Source organism: Pelmatolapia mariae, linkage group LG14 (assembly GCF_036321145.2).
Source record: "Pelmatolapia mariae isolate MD_Pm_ZW linkage group LG14, Pm_UMD_F_2, whole genome shotgun sequence".
Taxonomy (NCBI): Eukaryota; Metazoa; Chordata; class Actinopteri; order Cichliformes; family Cichlidae; genus Pelmatolapia; species Pelmatolapia mariae.
Window position 1 is genome coordinate 32,416,034 of NC_086239.1, and position 16,085 is coordinate 32,432,118.

At 41.0% G+C, this 16,085-nt stretch overlaps 2 protein-coding genes across 5 annotated transcripts in view; both read left to right on the top strand.

Annotated features, from left to right (window-relative positions):
* Nucleotides 1-7,585, top strand: part of fndc3a (fibronectin type III domain containing 3A) — a 46,556-nt gene extending 38,971 nt beyond the window's left edge. For all 4 annotated transcript variants that reach the window (XM_063492458.1, XM_063492455.1, XM_063492456.1 and 1 more), the window contains 6 exons: nt 29-178; nt 863-1,209; nt 1,744-1,953; nt 2,248-2,414; nt 4,018-4,142; nt 5,093-7,585. In XM_063492458.1, the coding sequence (XP_063348528.1) occupies nt 29-178; nt 863-1,209; nt 1,744-1,953; nt 2,248-2,414; nt 4,018-4,142; nt 5,093-5,416 (1,323 nt within the window). In that variant the 3' untranslated portion in view covers nt 5,417-7,585. The remainder of the gene's footprint in view (nt 1-28; nt 179-862; nt 1,210-1,743; nt 1,954-2,247; nt 2,415-4,017; nt 4,143-5,092) is intronic.
* A 2,950-nt stretch (nt 7,586-10,535) lies between these two features.
* On the top strand, nt 10,536-14,535 carry mlnr (motilin receptor). Its single transcript, XM_063492612.1, has 2 exons — nt 10,536-11,301; nt 14,228-14,535. Exons 1-2 carry the CDS (start codon nt 10,536-10,538, stop codon nt 14,533-14,535), a joined length of 1,074 nt encoding a protein of 357 aa, XP_063348682.1.
* The last annotated feature ends 1,550 nt before the right edge of the window (nt 14,536-16,085 follow it).

Here is a 16,085-nt window from a genome sequence, read left to right on the forward strand (position 1 = left end):
CCTCATTCATTTCTTGTTTGGGATCTAGGCCCCTCCTTGTAATGGAGCTCCGGTGACAGAGTTTCGTCTGGAGTGGGGTGCAGCTGAGGGTAGCTTGCAGATTTGTTATAGTGGACCAGGCCTCAGTCATGAAATGAAAGGCCTACTGCCTGCAACCAACTACTTCTGCCGGGTGCAAGTGAGTGCTTTATTATTTACGATTTTATTTCTCGATTTCTAGGTCCCCCCCCCCCCCCCCCCCCCTTTTTTTTTTTTCAGTTTTCACCATGGTTAAAATAAAAGTCTAAAGCAGAATTATACATCGTCTTTCACTATATAAAGACTATTATGCTATCTTATGACCTTATTTCAGTGTGATATATTCTCTGAGAGAATCATAATAATCCGAAGGACTCCCAGTAAAATGAATAATTTTAACTTTAATTTAATTTGAGAACATAAAACTGACTAGGCCAGCAGAGTAGGAAATGACTGAAACAGTTCTGCATCAGTTCTCTTATCCTTTGAGACACCACTTTCTGCCAGAGTGGAATAGTTCTTTTCAGTTTTTTTTTTTTTTTTGTTTGTTTTTGGGTTTTTTTAAATTTATTTATTTTTTTCATGTCAGTACTTGTAATCATTTCTGCAGTGTTTCTAAATGTCATCATTTGAGGTTTTCTCTAATTTTGGGGATGTTATCATTGGATAGTTGTTTGGTGCATTTAATTTTTAGCATGTTCTTGACTGAAGAGTAAAATTGTTTACATTTACATTGGAACTCCATCTTGTGGTCAAACGTAAATGCTGCACAGGTGTTCTTCCACACACCACAAGTGGTACTTGATATCAACTTCTTGGGCGCACTCTTGTTTCTTGTTAATAGGCTGTGAACGTGGCTGGTGTGGGTCCCTTCAGCGAGGCAGTGTTTTGCCTGACGCCCTGCACTGTGCCTGCTGCTGTCAGCAACATATACGTGCTCAAAGAGTCTGAGCTGCGAAGTTACGATACTCCAGTGGATGCGGATGAAGATGAGGAAGAGGAGGAGAGTGAGTCCCGGCCACAGCCAGTCTACTCTCCGTCCACCTGCCTGGGTATTTGCTGGGACCCTCCATGCGATCACGGCTCTGAGATCAATTCCTACCTGATTGACATCGGAGAGCGACAACCTATTGTTGTTGGTCCGGTCACCAAACACGTCATCCAAAATCTACAGCCTGATACCAGCTACAGGTTGGTGCAAGTTTTAAAGGTAGCATCGTAGTTATGCTACACCACTAAGAACCTTCCAGATGTAAGGCAGAAAGAGCAGTTTTTAAATTATGTCTCAGTGCTCATGCGGCATAACATGTGATACAAATTGGACACGCCACGCTTTTAGATTCACTTGGTCTGTGATGCTTTGTTCCAAAAGATGTCAAAGGAGACAACTTGGGCAGATGTAATTGGTTACATCTGTAAACCTTGTCTATTGTGAAGAGGGTTGGCAACTGTTTAGAAAGCAGTTGGGTTCCAGACAAGACATCAAACATTTTTTTGTTGGCTGGATATTTGAATGTGTTTTATTATTCTAAACAAGACAGAAATACTGACAGAGTTCATTAACATTTTAAGAGGGACTGAGATGAATGAATTTGTTGTCAACTTTCACTGAATTTGTACAGAAAATATAAAATCAAGGACATAAAGGTCCTCTGGTTGTGTCACTGCAGTGTTTTACGACACCTTTCCAGCTCTCTGGTGTCATGTCTTCTTCTTCTTCTTCAGGATTCGAATCCAAGCCCTTAATAGCCTGGGAGCAGGCCCCTTTAGTCACACCTTTAAGCTGAAGACAAAGCCCCTGCCCCCACAGCCCCCCCGCCTGGAGTGCACCGCCTTCAGCCACCAGACCCTCAGGCTCAAGTGGGGTGACGGCCCAGCCAAAGCCACCTCAGATGCCCTTCAGTATCAGCTGCACATGGGGGACAAGAATGGCAGGTTAGTCGGTCATTATTCAGGTGGGAGAAAGTGATCTGACAAAAGATAAACCAATAAGAAGGGAGACTGTAGTTTGAGCAAAAGCTGCAGATAACTGTATTCAGGAGGGCGGGGTGATTGAAAATAAAGCAGCAGACAAATTGCCTTGGAAGCAGAAGGAGACAGGAACTGATGATATGCCTTTTGCCACTCTGTACTTTCAGATAGAGAAGTCACTCATGCCATTTGCTTTTTCTAATATTTATCCTTTGCTCATTAAATCCTTTCTCTTTTTCCATGTTCCTGTCATTGCAGATTTATATCCTTGTATAAAGGACCATGCCACACACACAAAGTCCAGAGGCTTAATGAGTCTACCTCTTACACGTTCCGCATCCAGGCCTTTAATGAGGCGGGCGAAGGGCCCTTCTCCAATGTTTACACTTTCACTACCCCACGTTCTCCTCCAGCTCCTCTGAAAGGTACAGTGCCACATTTTTTTTCTTTCTCTGCCTGTCTTAAGCATTAAACAGTTCCTACTATCTTTACAGACACTCACTGCTTGATACTGTGCGCTCATCCTTTAACCTGAGGTGACCCAAGCTTGACTTGCATTTGAGTAAGACCAAACTGCCACAGATTCACTCGTCTGCTCTCATCAAAAGTCGTGTAGATCAGCTCTGTGGTCTGGTCTCTGCCAGCCTCTGCAGAGCCTCTTTTGATCCTACGCGTTGAAGTCAGTAATGAGGACGTAGGCTTTATTCTCAGTGCGGCACCTCTTTTGAATCAGGCAGTCATGTGCCAGATTGTCAGTGTTACTCAACACTGCTGGTCTCCCCACACAGTGAAGTGGACTCTCAAATATAGACAGTTTGAATTTAGACAAGCCATTTCAGCATTGAGTTTAACGTCTGATATCACAAAGGCACAAAGGACTAAAATGCTACTTGCTGCTCCATCTCTTCATGCATTACCAGGCCACTTTCAGCCAGTCCAGTACAACCATGTATTTTTTATTGTTTTTGCTCAAATTGCCACCTACCTAAGGAAGAGCGTGACTCACAGTTAGGTACTCTGCTAATGGGGAACAGTCACATTAAGTTGTCGAAAATTCACTTTTTTATCCATCAGCTTGAGTCACTGTTCGTATAAAAGCAAGTACTCTTGTATTAAAGCTAGGAGTGTCTGAAGGAGCTCCATTTTCAGAAATCCCCCAAAGCTCGCATTCAAAGTGGGAGTTTACTTCATGTTTGAAAAGTGTTTGGGAACTTTGATGTCTCTTACTATTTTGTCAACAAAGCTACATCCCGTTATTTTGTAGAATATGCGGGGTTCACTTCAAATGGTGTTTTGGTTACTTTAATCCAGAGAAGCCTTTTTACACATCTCCATTGCAGTAATGTACCACCCTTCAAAGGGAATCTCAGATAAATAGCAGTTCAGTTTACCTGTGTTTAAATGAAGCCATTTCATAGCCTGGATATAACCACCGGTAGCGTTTTAGATGTTGAGTAGCCAGAATTGACCATGTTTAGATCAGAGGGAGGACTTGGATCAGTTTGCAAAGCAGGCTACTGTTATAAACGGTGCTAATTGCAAACACACATGGCTGCTAACTAGTGTTAAGTAACACACTAATAAAATACCAGATTTTAATCTTCAAAACTCAAGTGCAATTTGAAGCAGACTTCTTGGACAGGCACACAGCAAGACTTCATTGATTGATTATTGGTTAGATATTTCACTCACTGTAAAGTTGCCATCAAGGGGGAAACTGTGTCAGGCTCTAAACATGTATTTAAATGCTCTAAAGCTGGCCATTTAACATGGGAGTCCATGTGGATTGACTGCAGTGTTTTGATATTTTCGCACTGGCCTAATTTTTTAGATGCAGAGGGTATTGCATAGGTCTTCATGTGTGTACCTTTCTAATGCTGTCAGTGATGTTTTGTTGTTTTTTGTTGTTGTTTTTTTTCACATTTCTATTAGTCTATTTTAACGCAGTTAAATAAGTAGTCGCCTGTATTGCTTGTCTTCATCACAGCTCATTGTTTTCCCTCTTTCATTTCCAACTTCACCCTCCAGCCCCTAAAGTTGAGCGTCTGGATGATAACTCCTGCGAAGTCACGTGGGAGGCCCTGTTGCCTATGAAGGGGGACCCAGTAATCTACAGCTTGCAGTGTATGATAGGAAATTCAGATTTTAAACAGGTACAGATGTTGTCGTGTTAAGGTTTCGTACCCCTCCTTTGTGTTTTATGTCCTTCTTTGTTACCTTCATGTGACCCACCATTCATCACAGTGGCCTTTTTTATGCAGAGTGGGATACAGATGGATCCCAGGGCCTTGATGCTTTTGCTGTGGCTTTGCAGCACTCTGTATTACTCACTGCTGGCTTTAAATTGCCCATTATGCAAAGGTCATTGATCCATGAGGTATACCAGGTGTCTAACCCCTGCCACCACATTCATCCCTCTCAATGGCCTGTGGCCATGTTAACATGAAATAATGGCCTCTGCAGGCTTATGCTAATCTCACCACATCATATATGGCAATTGAATCGGGAAGCTGAAATATATGGCTACCATCCCCCTTTGTTTCCCTCTTTGTCAGTCTTGGTGGCTTGTTTTCAAAGCCCATATTTAAGAAAGTAACTTTTGTATCACTGCTAGTTTGACATTCAGTATTTAAATAACACTGCTCATATCCTCCTCCTGCTGTAATTTTGTGTGCAATTGTTTTTAATTTTGATTTTATGTGGTGGGCTTAATTAAAGTTTAGGCTTCAAATGAAACGTTTGTTCACTCATTAAAGAGAATCAAAGAAAGTGTCACTACGGCAACCAAGCAGATCAGGTTCACAAGGTCCTCTAAAAACTTGTGGGTGTGTCAGCTGGACAGACGGCTGAGGCAGATGGCTTCCCACGTCTTCCAAGGCGAAAAACAGGACAAGTCAAATGAAAAGAATCAAAAATACTCTGTCAATTGGAAAAATAATTAAAGTTAAGAGATACAAGTGTATTTTCATTATTTCTGTCACTGAAGTTACTCAGAAGCAGTAAGAAAGATTAATTTTCATCTTCGTTGTTCAGTACAGCTTCTTTAAATTTTTTCTATAATTTTATATACTATTTTTAATCTCTTCCTCTCTCCTGTTCTCAGGCTTACAAAGGCTCTGCCACAACCTTCCATGTTCAGAACCTGCAGCCCAACAGTGACTATCGTTTCCGAGTATGTGCTATCAGGCAGTGCCAGGACGCCCCGGAGCTGAGCGGTCCCTACAGCCCCACGGTGACCCTCTCCTCCCAGCGGAATGATGCGGTGCTGGCCGGCAGCGCGTTTGGCTCAGGATCCAGGATTGGCACAGAGTCCACCCGAGCCAGACAGAGCCTGAGCGACGAGCAGTGCGCTTTCCTCCTCCTCATGGTTTTTGCCGTCATTGCCATCCTCATCGCTTTTGTCATCCAATACTTTGTCATCAAATGAGCAGTCTGCACCCCCCAGCTTCAGGGTTATAGCTTTACTCTTCCCTGCCCCTCTGTCTCTCTGTTGTTTTGTATTCTTTATTTTGTACTTACTATTCTCCAGTTTCAACGGAGTAATTGCATTAGCCGAACTGGGGCGCAGCAGGAGGATGGGCGGGTGAGTGGGCGCTAAATGGAAGTTATAAATTGAGGATGTAACGTCTCATTTGGCACCTGTGCTACCTTCCTGACTCTCCTGCCTCTGTCACCCCGCTCCAAGGTTGTGGTATCTGTTGAGTCCAAATGCCTAATCCATCACGATTAGCTTCCTGTGCAAAAGGAACTCAGAAAGCATAGGGATAGGGTTTGCTTTGGGGAAGGGCTGGGGAGAAGTGGCGCATATATATAAAAATGTATAGAAATAGTCATTATTTATATTTCCATTTAAGTGTCCAATAAGAAACAGTTTTTTGATAGATGTGTTCCAAAAATAGTCTGTAGGTATAAACCTATGTGCTATTTGATCCTGGGACCTGGTGGGCCAGTGTTTGCACAGTGAGGTGTGTCCAGATGTGTTTACTGTATGTAGTTTGTGCCACTGCGGTACACGGCTGGGAGGGCCTCAGGGCCACACGAAGGGACGCGATTCCCCATGCTGGAGTTTGTTCGAGAAGTCTAGGGAAAGAAGAATCTGAAGAGTTAACCTTGTTCACATTAGTAGGACGTTCATTTAGCACTTTCCAACCTTTTTGATGTTCAGAATGTTTAAGGATGCAAAAATGACTGGAGAAATGTTAGTATATTTTTGTACAGTGAAGACACAAGGATCTGTAAGTTTGAGGAAAAAAATGCTCAGTATAAAGTTAAAAAACAAAAACCAAACTAACAGTGAATTCTAATTATTTTTACTATCATATAGTTATACTGTAGCTTGTTTTTACAATCATGCAGCTGCTTTACTCTGAGATATTGTTGTTCAGCACAAAAAATGTATGCTTTCTCGTATGTTCTGTTTTATTTTGTTCTCCCCAGTAATTGATTTTGCACCTTAGTGAAAGAAAACCTAGACTGACTGCGTCTTGGTCTTGTGATGCATTTTATAGAACACACTTTGAGATTGTGAAAGCCCTTCATGTGTTTTGGGTGTTTTTAAAAGTTGTTGAATCACATGACGTGTCACTGAAACAGCTAATCAGCAAAAATGAAAAAAATAAAAAAAATTTAAAAAAGATTTAAAAAAAGAAAACCAGAGGGAAAATATCACAAGTTGTTTCAGAGGCCTTAATTGGAGAGGAAAAAAAACTTTGAGAGATTTTTTTTTTTTCTTAATTTCTCTTCAGTTCTTATGGTTTTCTTTTAGTGTTAGAAAACACTACAATGTGTTTCATTTTACTTTTGCAAAATTCATTTGGTGTTTAGTAAACATGTATAATCATGAGAGAAATGGAAAGTAGTTGTATGTATTAAATTTATTTTGGTTTCTTTTTTTCAAGTCATACATGTGTGAAGTATATTTTTTTATAATATTGAAGTAATATAAGTTAATACTCTCCAGAACATTAAAAGAAGAAAAAAAACATCCTGTCATGAATCATTGAAAGCTGAAACAAAATGTGTTATCATGTACTTCCTGTGAATCTAAATTTGCCTTTTCTCTGTGTGTTAAGTATTTGTAACAGGTTGCTAAGCTGAGTTTTCAGCGGTAATCTGGCTGTAGAGTCTAGTGATTGGTTTTGGGCAGATAACTGCTGTTGCAACTTTCAAAATGAAATGCAGGTACCTTGCAAAACATCCTGGATAATTACATGATTTGGTCCTTCAGACATTCTGCAAATGTCTCCTCTTTGTCATTTAAAAAAAAGAAAGAAAAAAGATTCAAAATTCCTATTTTTGATAGCAATTGCAAAGCGTGCCATTTTAACACCTCTTCACCTGGGGGCTTACTACCTTTGGCTGGGGAGATTAACAAAATGCTACAAAAATGAGTAAAATATGCACAAAACAGACCATTTTTATGTAATTTTAATGTTTGCAGTTACCTCATACACCGTACATTCCAAAATGAAAATTTGTTATACTATACATACTACCAGACATATCACTTTACAATGTTCGTTATGGGAAAAATGTATAATCATAGATATGTATCTAAAGTGTATCTGTATAGTCATGATATCTACAAAGGATCCATGCACAATAAAAGATTTATAATTCTTCGTCCTGCTTCAAGTTTGTACAAGTGTTTGATTACCTATTTGTGCACAACATGACTTTGGCAGCACTTGTTTCTGAACGACTGGCTTGTGTTTGAGGGGAAAAAGCACCTCAACACCCTTCTTTATATCTCCTAATGATTATGACTTTTTTCAGTCACTTTATAAAGAACTTAAAATAGAAAAATTTGATCAATAAAGAACTGCTGCTTCTCTGGTGGTAAGGGTGAAGATCCAAATTTCAATGCTGTTCTAGCCACATCCAGAAAAGAAGCAGAATTATGGGAAAAGTTACAAGGGACTATATTTAGATTGCTATACCCTCCTTAGTGGCTGAATAGTGTAGTGGTTAATACATTCACTGGTTAGAGGCCTGGATGATACACTAATCCCTAGGAGGGTTGCATCAGAAAGGACAAAAAAAAAAAAGAAAGCCCAAACAAACGTGGATCCATCCACTGTAGCAACACCTTGTGAGTGAGCGATCAGTCGAAATAACAGTTCAGACTCCTCCTTTTGCCTTGAACTGCCTGAATTCTTAGTGGCATCGATCCAACAAAATGCTGGAAACAATCCTCGTGAGATTTTGGCCCATTCTAACATCATCACACAGTTGGTGCAGATTTGTTGGATCTCCCATTTCAACACATCCCAAAGGAGCTTTATTAAATTGGGGTCTGGTGACTGTGAGGCAATTTGAGTACACAAACTCCTTTTCACATTCACAAAACCAGATTCGGGTTGTTTGAGCTTTGTGACATGGCACATTGTCTCCGTGGAAACAGCCATTAGAAGATTACAGCTACACTGTGGTTATAAAGAAAAGGGCGTGCTCATCAGTGAAACTCTGGTGGGCTGTGGCATTTAAAAGACCCTCATTTGGTACTAAGGAACCCAAAATATGCCACGAAAACATTCCCCACACCATAACACAAATTCTGACCTGAATGTTGCAGCAGAAAGTAAAACGTCACCATTCGATGTTTTTCTAGCCTTTTATCATCAAGCTTTGTGAGTCTTTGTAAATTGTAGCTTTTCTGTTCTTAGCTGCTGTAACCCATCTCCTTCAAGATGTGACACACTGTGCATTCGGGGATGTTTTTCTGCATACTTGGCTGTAGTAAGTGTTTATTTGACTTACTGTTGTTTCCTGTCAGCTAGAAGCAGTCTGGCCATTCTCCTCTGACCTCTGACAAGGCATTTTGCCCAGAGAGCTGCAACTCACTGCATATACCCTCTTCTCTTTCCTTTATCATTCTCTGTAAACCCCAGACGTAATTGTGTGAGAAAATTCCAGTAGACCAGCAGTTTTTAAAATACAGACCAGCTCATCTGGCGCCAACAATAATGCCACGTTCAACCACTAAAATCACATTTCTCCCCTATTCAGATACTCAGTTTGAACTTTAGCACCCCAGTGCCAAAATGCATTGAGATTGTGGCATGTGATTGGCTGATTAGATGTTAACATCTCTAATGAGATGGCTGGCGACGGTATTTACAGCTAAATGTAAAAACAGAAAGATTAAAAGATTACAAGTTTATTAACATTCTTCAACGTCCTGATTTTTTTAATGTTTATAATTCTATCGTATAAACATCATAAGATATAATAATAGGGACAGTGAAGCTCAGTCTAGTGTGTGAAGTTGTGGGCATGGGAGACTTTTTGTTCTCTGCACAAACCTATCTAAGCAATACAACTAAAAATGGTGTAATTAATGAAGGCGAAAGTGTGCTTACTCATCTCGGTTGCCGCATTGTGGACAACATTGGCTGTTGTTGAAAGATGGATTGGAAACCCTTTCAAAACAAGCAAACAAGGCCTCCCTGTGACAGCGCAAACAATGATAGAGGAGAGAGCTTCACACTGACCCTTTCTTAGGTCCGACTGGTTCATCTGGTCATGGGCCAGCTCAGTGTAAACTCACAAATACACCCTAATGTCAGTGTGTCTCTTTTCTGAAAGGTTCGTCGAGTTGTAATGGATCTGGTGGCTGTGAACCAACAGAGCAAAGCAGCGTGGGGATAAATGTTAGCTTGAAAGAAATATCAGAAAACTGGTGTTTCAGTACTACTACTTCCGAACAGCTCAGCAAACGCACACTGACTGTTGCATGAATCATTGAATTAAGAGCCATTTTTATATGTTTATGTCTTGTGGGTTCATGTTCAACCCAGAATAATATCATCCTCAATCTGGGGGGGGGGGGGTTCCTTCCGTCTTTTGCCTTTTACCATCATCTGTCCTGTTGTCATTTGATTATAAAGATTACCCAGGCGCACACACACAAACAACAGACACCCACACTGTTACTCCTGGACTCCTGAGGGTGCTGTGGAGGACGTGCTCCTTTCTTCATCTCTCACAGCTCAACCAGTTATTGAGCACCAGGACAGGCTCTGCCACTTCAATGCGAACCTCCTGCCACCGCTGCTCTCCTTCGGCTCACACAGAACCACAACAGGGACTGCAAAAAGTTTCAACTTTAAAAGATCTCTCCATTTGCAAGGTAACATCACCAGCAAAAATGTATTTTACACCATTAAGTTTCCTTTTAAGGTTTAATGTATTGTACTAGTGGGTTTGCATGACTTACTATAACCTGCAGTGCTTTATTTATTATGTAGTTTTGCATAAATCTTGTATTTATCTTTGTTAGAGTTTATATTATTGCTTCATTGACATGTGGTGCAATGCTTAAAATCAGTCTGCATTTTCATTACCATCAAGTGTCGTTGTGGCATTTTTATTATGTGCAATGAGTTTATTTATGATTTATCCAAATTAAGTATTCATATTATGTCTGCAGTAATGAAAAGTCTATAGCATTTGGTTTGGTTCTTTAACATGTAATTTTTGTCTTGTCAGGGGGTCCCTGAGGCCAGATTTTGATCTTTACTGTGCCAGCACCTAATGAAATTGGCATGCCCTGGGCAAGACCTCATGCTGGTGGAGCAGAGGACATGGACAACATAGATGACCACCACTACGAGGGTTCCCTGTTCCCCACCTCCACCCTCATCCCTGTCACTGTCATCTGCATCCTTATTTTCATTGTCGGGGTGACAGGCAATACCATGACCATCCTCATCATCCAGCGCTTCAAGGACATGAAGACTACCACCAACCTCTATCTGTCCAGCATGGCAGTTTCTGACCTCATCATCTTCCTGTGCCTGCCATTTGATCTGTACCGCCTGTGGAAGTATGTCCCCTGGCTTTTTGGGGAAGTCGTGTGCCGCTTATATCACTACATCTTTGAGGGCTGCACTTCGGCCACGATCCTTCACATCACGGCACTGAGCATCGAGCGCTATCTGGCCATCAGCTTCCCCCTCCGAAGCAAGGCGGTGGTGACCAGACGCAGGGTCCAGTACATCATCTTTGCCCTGTGGGGTTTCGCCTTGGTCTCTGCAGCTCCCACGCTCTTCTTGGTAGGGGTCGAGTATGACAATGAAACACACCCAGATTACAACACGGGGCAGTGCAAGCACACCAACTACGCCATCATCTCGGGACAGCTGCACATCATGCTCTGGGTGTCCACCACATACTTTTTTTGCCCAATGCTCTGCCTCATCTTTCTCTACGGCTCCATTGGGTGCAAGTTATGGAAGAGCAAAAATGACCTGCAAGGCCCCTGTGCGCTGGCCCGAGAGAGGCCACACAGGCAAACAGTCAAGATCCTGGGTGAGTAAGAACATTTCCATCAATGCAGAAAGTATATATCTCTGGTATGCTGATTCCCAGCAGAGCACGCACATTTTTACAGGTTCTAAAAGTGTCACATTTTGTACATCAGAGAGATTTTTTAAGAATTAGACAGCCACCTGTTCCAGTACTGTGACTCAGTCTCACATTTGCCATCTGCAGATAAACGTTTAAATAATAATTATCACTGATTTCGCACAAAACGGTGGCATTTAATGTATTCCATGATCTTCAAATTCTGCTTTATCTGCTGTTGCTCCTACAATCTGCTTAAATTCAAGAGTAATGGCATTATTATTTTTTATATAACTTTATTTATCCACGATACAATGACTCTTAGGATTATAAATCTATGTTGCAAGAGCATCCTCACCAAGACAGACAGACAGACAGACAGACAAAAACACTCCCAACCAAAACATATAAAATAAGTACATCAAAAGTGCAAGAGTGCTTGTTCAATAGTATATAAAGGTGTTTGAATTTCAATTACGAAACATGTAAAAATCATTGTCTAGGGCCAACAACAGGGCAAAACAGCCTGAAGTAACTTTCTCCAAATCATTTAAAAACACCTAAATTCATTTAAATGAGACCAGCTCCTTAAATTTTTGTTGATTTTACAGCTGATTACAGGAGGAGGGAGCTGCTCTTTTTTCCAAATTCAGTGCAACCTTTCAGGACAGACAAGAAAACAAAAAAAACCCCTTTTTTTCAGGGAGGCATCAGTTTATATCATCAGTCTCCCTTTTTATTGCTGCTGAGGCCAAACAGCAGACACATTGGACACGTCTGAATTCAGGTTTTCTCTTTTCCTGCACTGCCTTTGCCACAGTATTTGCCACACATGTCAATGAACTGATTTAAAAGCCAGTAGTTTCACCTTAAAAATATATCATTTGCTCTTGTTTTACTTCTGTCTTGATCAAGAAAAAGCTGGTTCCATGTGTGCTGCTGTTGATACCAGCTGGTTAATTACTCTATTTTGTCTGGAGCTAATCACGTCCTGCCACTGCAAATACTATTTGCTTTAATTTGCAGTTCTGGTATACTGTGCAGGAAACTCTGTTTTACAGTTAAAGACCCAGGCCAGGCCTGTCCACATTAACTAAATGTTTAATCATGGTGTATGTATTAGGATATAAATGCTGTTCATTAGCTGAGCATACACTGTGCAGAGCTCGTGTTATCAAACACAATGCCATTTGTATCCACTGAATCCCAAATTGGACTGTCACCATGAGGGACCTGCATGAATCAGCCTTATTGGAAAATTCCATGCCAGGTTCCTGTTTTTTTTGTTTTTTTTTAACATCTCAGGAGTCTCACACTAAATCTACAATTAATGTCTTACATTTATGAATAACTGTCATTGTTAATTTAGGAATATTTAGGCCAATGTGAGCTACATCCACTTCTATTTTTATTATTGAACAAACAATCACGGTCTTCACAGAAATTGCTCCACCATTACAAGTTTATAGTAATTTATTCTGCAGGGGCTTCGTGATCAATACTGGTGACTCAGTGATTACCTCACCCACTGTTTCTGACTTTGCTCTTTGCTGGATTTGTGGCGTGTTTTCTTCTCTGCAAAGCTTTCTGCTGCATATGCGCTCTAATTGGCCAGCTTACGTAAAAATGTGACTTCATTGTTGGAGCCAATTACAGTCTCCAGTCACTTCAGGGAAGAAGGAGAGAAGCTCTTTTGATTTAGCTGTAATTGCTGCTGGTCATTAACAAATGTCAAGGGTAAGCGTAGACCACAGATCTGAGGATACTTAAAGATCCCGAAAGCCAATTTTCTTAATCAGCTTCTCGTTATAAATGAGCTCAACATGAACACAATTTAATTACTCCAAGTAAGTTGGATACTTTTTTTGCCACACGAGTTTTCTATATTTGTGTATACTATTTTTATTTAGGTCTTCTGAAAAAAAGGCTTTGCTGTAAAACATCAGATATATCAGTGCACCAATCTGAAATGACTGCTGCCATTCATCAAATCTGATCCAACTACTCCCACACAATGAAGCAGAGTAGCTGAGTGTTATGAGAATTTTACTATTTTTAGAACTAAAGATATTTTTTTCCCTTTTCCAATCATATATTTAAGTTTTGCTCATTCATTCACAAATATTCAAGGAGTCTGTTCATGCCTGCCAATATCTTCATGTCTCTTGTGTATTGGGCAGGAATCAGAAAACAAACAGAGGCATATCTGTAAAAATAATGAACTAAGAAACGCTGAAACCCTCTACCCACCTGGATACCAAAACAGATAATGTGCCAATGTGCTTTTTTTGTTGCCTTATTTTTTACTAAAGAGCCACTGGATGCATATTTGAAACAACATTTTACAACACGCACAACACGCCCGGTTATGTGCTGAGACTTATGGAGACCCATAATGCTTCAGTAATGTTATGGCAGATCTTATCTGCAGGCAGTCATTAACGCTTGCCTGCGTATTAACCTCATCATCAGGGCAAAACAGGAAGTTAGACTGCCGTATATAAATTAGAGTAAAATAAATCAGTATAACATCAACAAAAATGTTTTTAACTGGTTTTTAAAGGAGTCCACAGTCAGCTAAAAATAACTGTAATAGGAGACGGTTCCTTAGTGCCACCTTAGTGCTCTGTCATCCCCAGTCTTCAATCTTGTACCTGAACAACCAGCAGATTTCGAGCCAGTGATTGAAGACTGTGAGAAGCAGTGTGCTTGATAAGAAGCTGGGATAAATAGTCTGAAGCATGGCCATTTAGTGCTCTATGTGTGAAAAAACACAAAAAACCCCACATAAGCTGCTTCCTCAGCTTGCTGCACAGACAATGAGAGCGATAGCTGTCTGCTTATATAACTTTTATCAAACTAATTTATCCCTCCAAACTTTCCCTCTCAGTGGTGGTGGTGCTGGCCTTCATCATCTGCTGGCTGCCGTACCACATCGGCAGAAACCTCTTCGCCCAGGTGGACGACTACGAAACAGCCATGCTGAGCCAGAACTTCAACATGGCCTCCATGGTTCTCTGCTACCTTAGCGCCTCCATCAACCCCGTCGTCTATAACCTGATGTCTCGGAAGTACAGGGCCGCGGCCAAGCGGCTCTTCCTGCTGCACCAGCGGCCCAGGCAAGCCCGCTGTGGCCAGAGACAGCTCTGCGTAATAGATCACATCTCCACCCTGAATGAAAGCCTTACAGGGGTCTGAGAGGAGTCAACACATAATGAGCACTCACAAGCTTGTTTGACTTCACTGCCAGGGGGGAATCTGCAGGTCTCTTTAAAGTTCAGGGGGTTAGGAGTCGAGAAGGCTCGTAGAGGAGAAATGTTTGTTCTGTTTTTTTCCATGGTGGAGGCAGGGGGGGACAGGGCTGAGCGCTCCGCTGCGCTTCAATGCAAAAATCACATTTCTTACTTCTCAATGACATTCTGTTCACGGACACACGATGATGATGGTCTGCCATGTCGCATTATCATTTTTGTCAATTTACAGTCCATTTGCAGTCTTCCTGCCTTAGTCATACGCCCCTCATGCAGAAGTATTTACCTCTGCATTGTGCGCTGCTACACGTTTTTCTAGCTCTTTATTACACACATCATTTCAGCTCACAAGTACCGAGTAATCTCTCTTTGTTAATGACCAATGAAGGTTGCCACATCTGACATGTATGTTCATGTGAAATTTTTAATTGTAGCCAACTATAGTCTGCTGTAAGATTTGTTTAATCTATGGTGAGTAACTGTTATCTTAATAAAAAAAAACCCAAAACAACAAAAACACAAAAAATGAAACCTATTAGCTGAGGGCTATTAGATGAGCAGATCTGACATTGTGTATTGTGGTGTGTGTGTGTGTGTGTTAATGGAGCATACATTTGATAAAAGAAGATTAGTATGAAAATGGGGCACTTGCTGTCTGTGTGTGTGATACCACCTGAGCCTTGAGGCTTTGGGTCTGTGTACGTGCCGGTCATCACATGTAAGATGACATGGCTATTATATTAAATGGACCCTGAGTTAGATTTACACTGGCAGGCAATGTCCCCACATCACCATATTCAAAGTAATGGCTGCTCTAAGTGCATTTCAAAGAGGAAAAAAGATATTAGGTTGTCAGCAGTAGCGGAGCTTATTGCTTTTATTGCTTCCACTTGCATAATCTTGGCACATTGTTCTTCTTGGGGTTTTGGATTAGAAATGGCACACTTTTGTACCTCATACTCTGTGGAAAGAAAGGTAATGTCAAAGTTATATATTTCAACCTGAACAATGTCTTAAGCATAAAATAAACCCATTTTTATTCTTAGCTCTGTCTATCATACATCTTGTTCTCTAAAAGGAACTGTCATGATTTTGCCTATGAATCATCGGCCCTCGGTTTGTACAAATACAAAGAGACATAGTCGCTGTGGGCTGACTCATCCCCATGACACTTTTTTTCAGAGAACCATTCATCTTTTAACCAGAGGAGCTGAAGCTGAACGACCTTATATCGCACAGACCATCGTGCCATCACCTGGGGAAAGATCAACAAGAGGCGCAGCTCCTCTGTCGGTTATTTTCTTTACTGATAATGAAGAGAGTAGATGTGAGTGGTTTGTTTGGAGCTGTCAACACCTCCCTGTGGCGTTCTTTACACCGCCTCAAATCAGTCACAGACATATACAATTTCTTTGTTCTGATTCCACTTTTAAGGCTGCGATGTCTACTTCATCAGCAAACCTCGAACATTGTGCAAATATGTAAGTAGGGATTTGT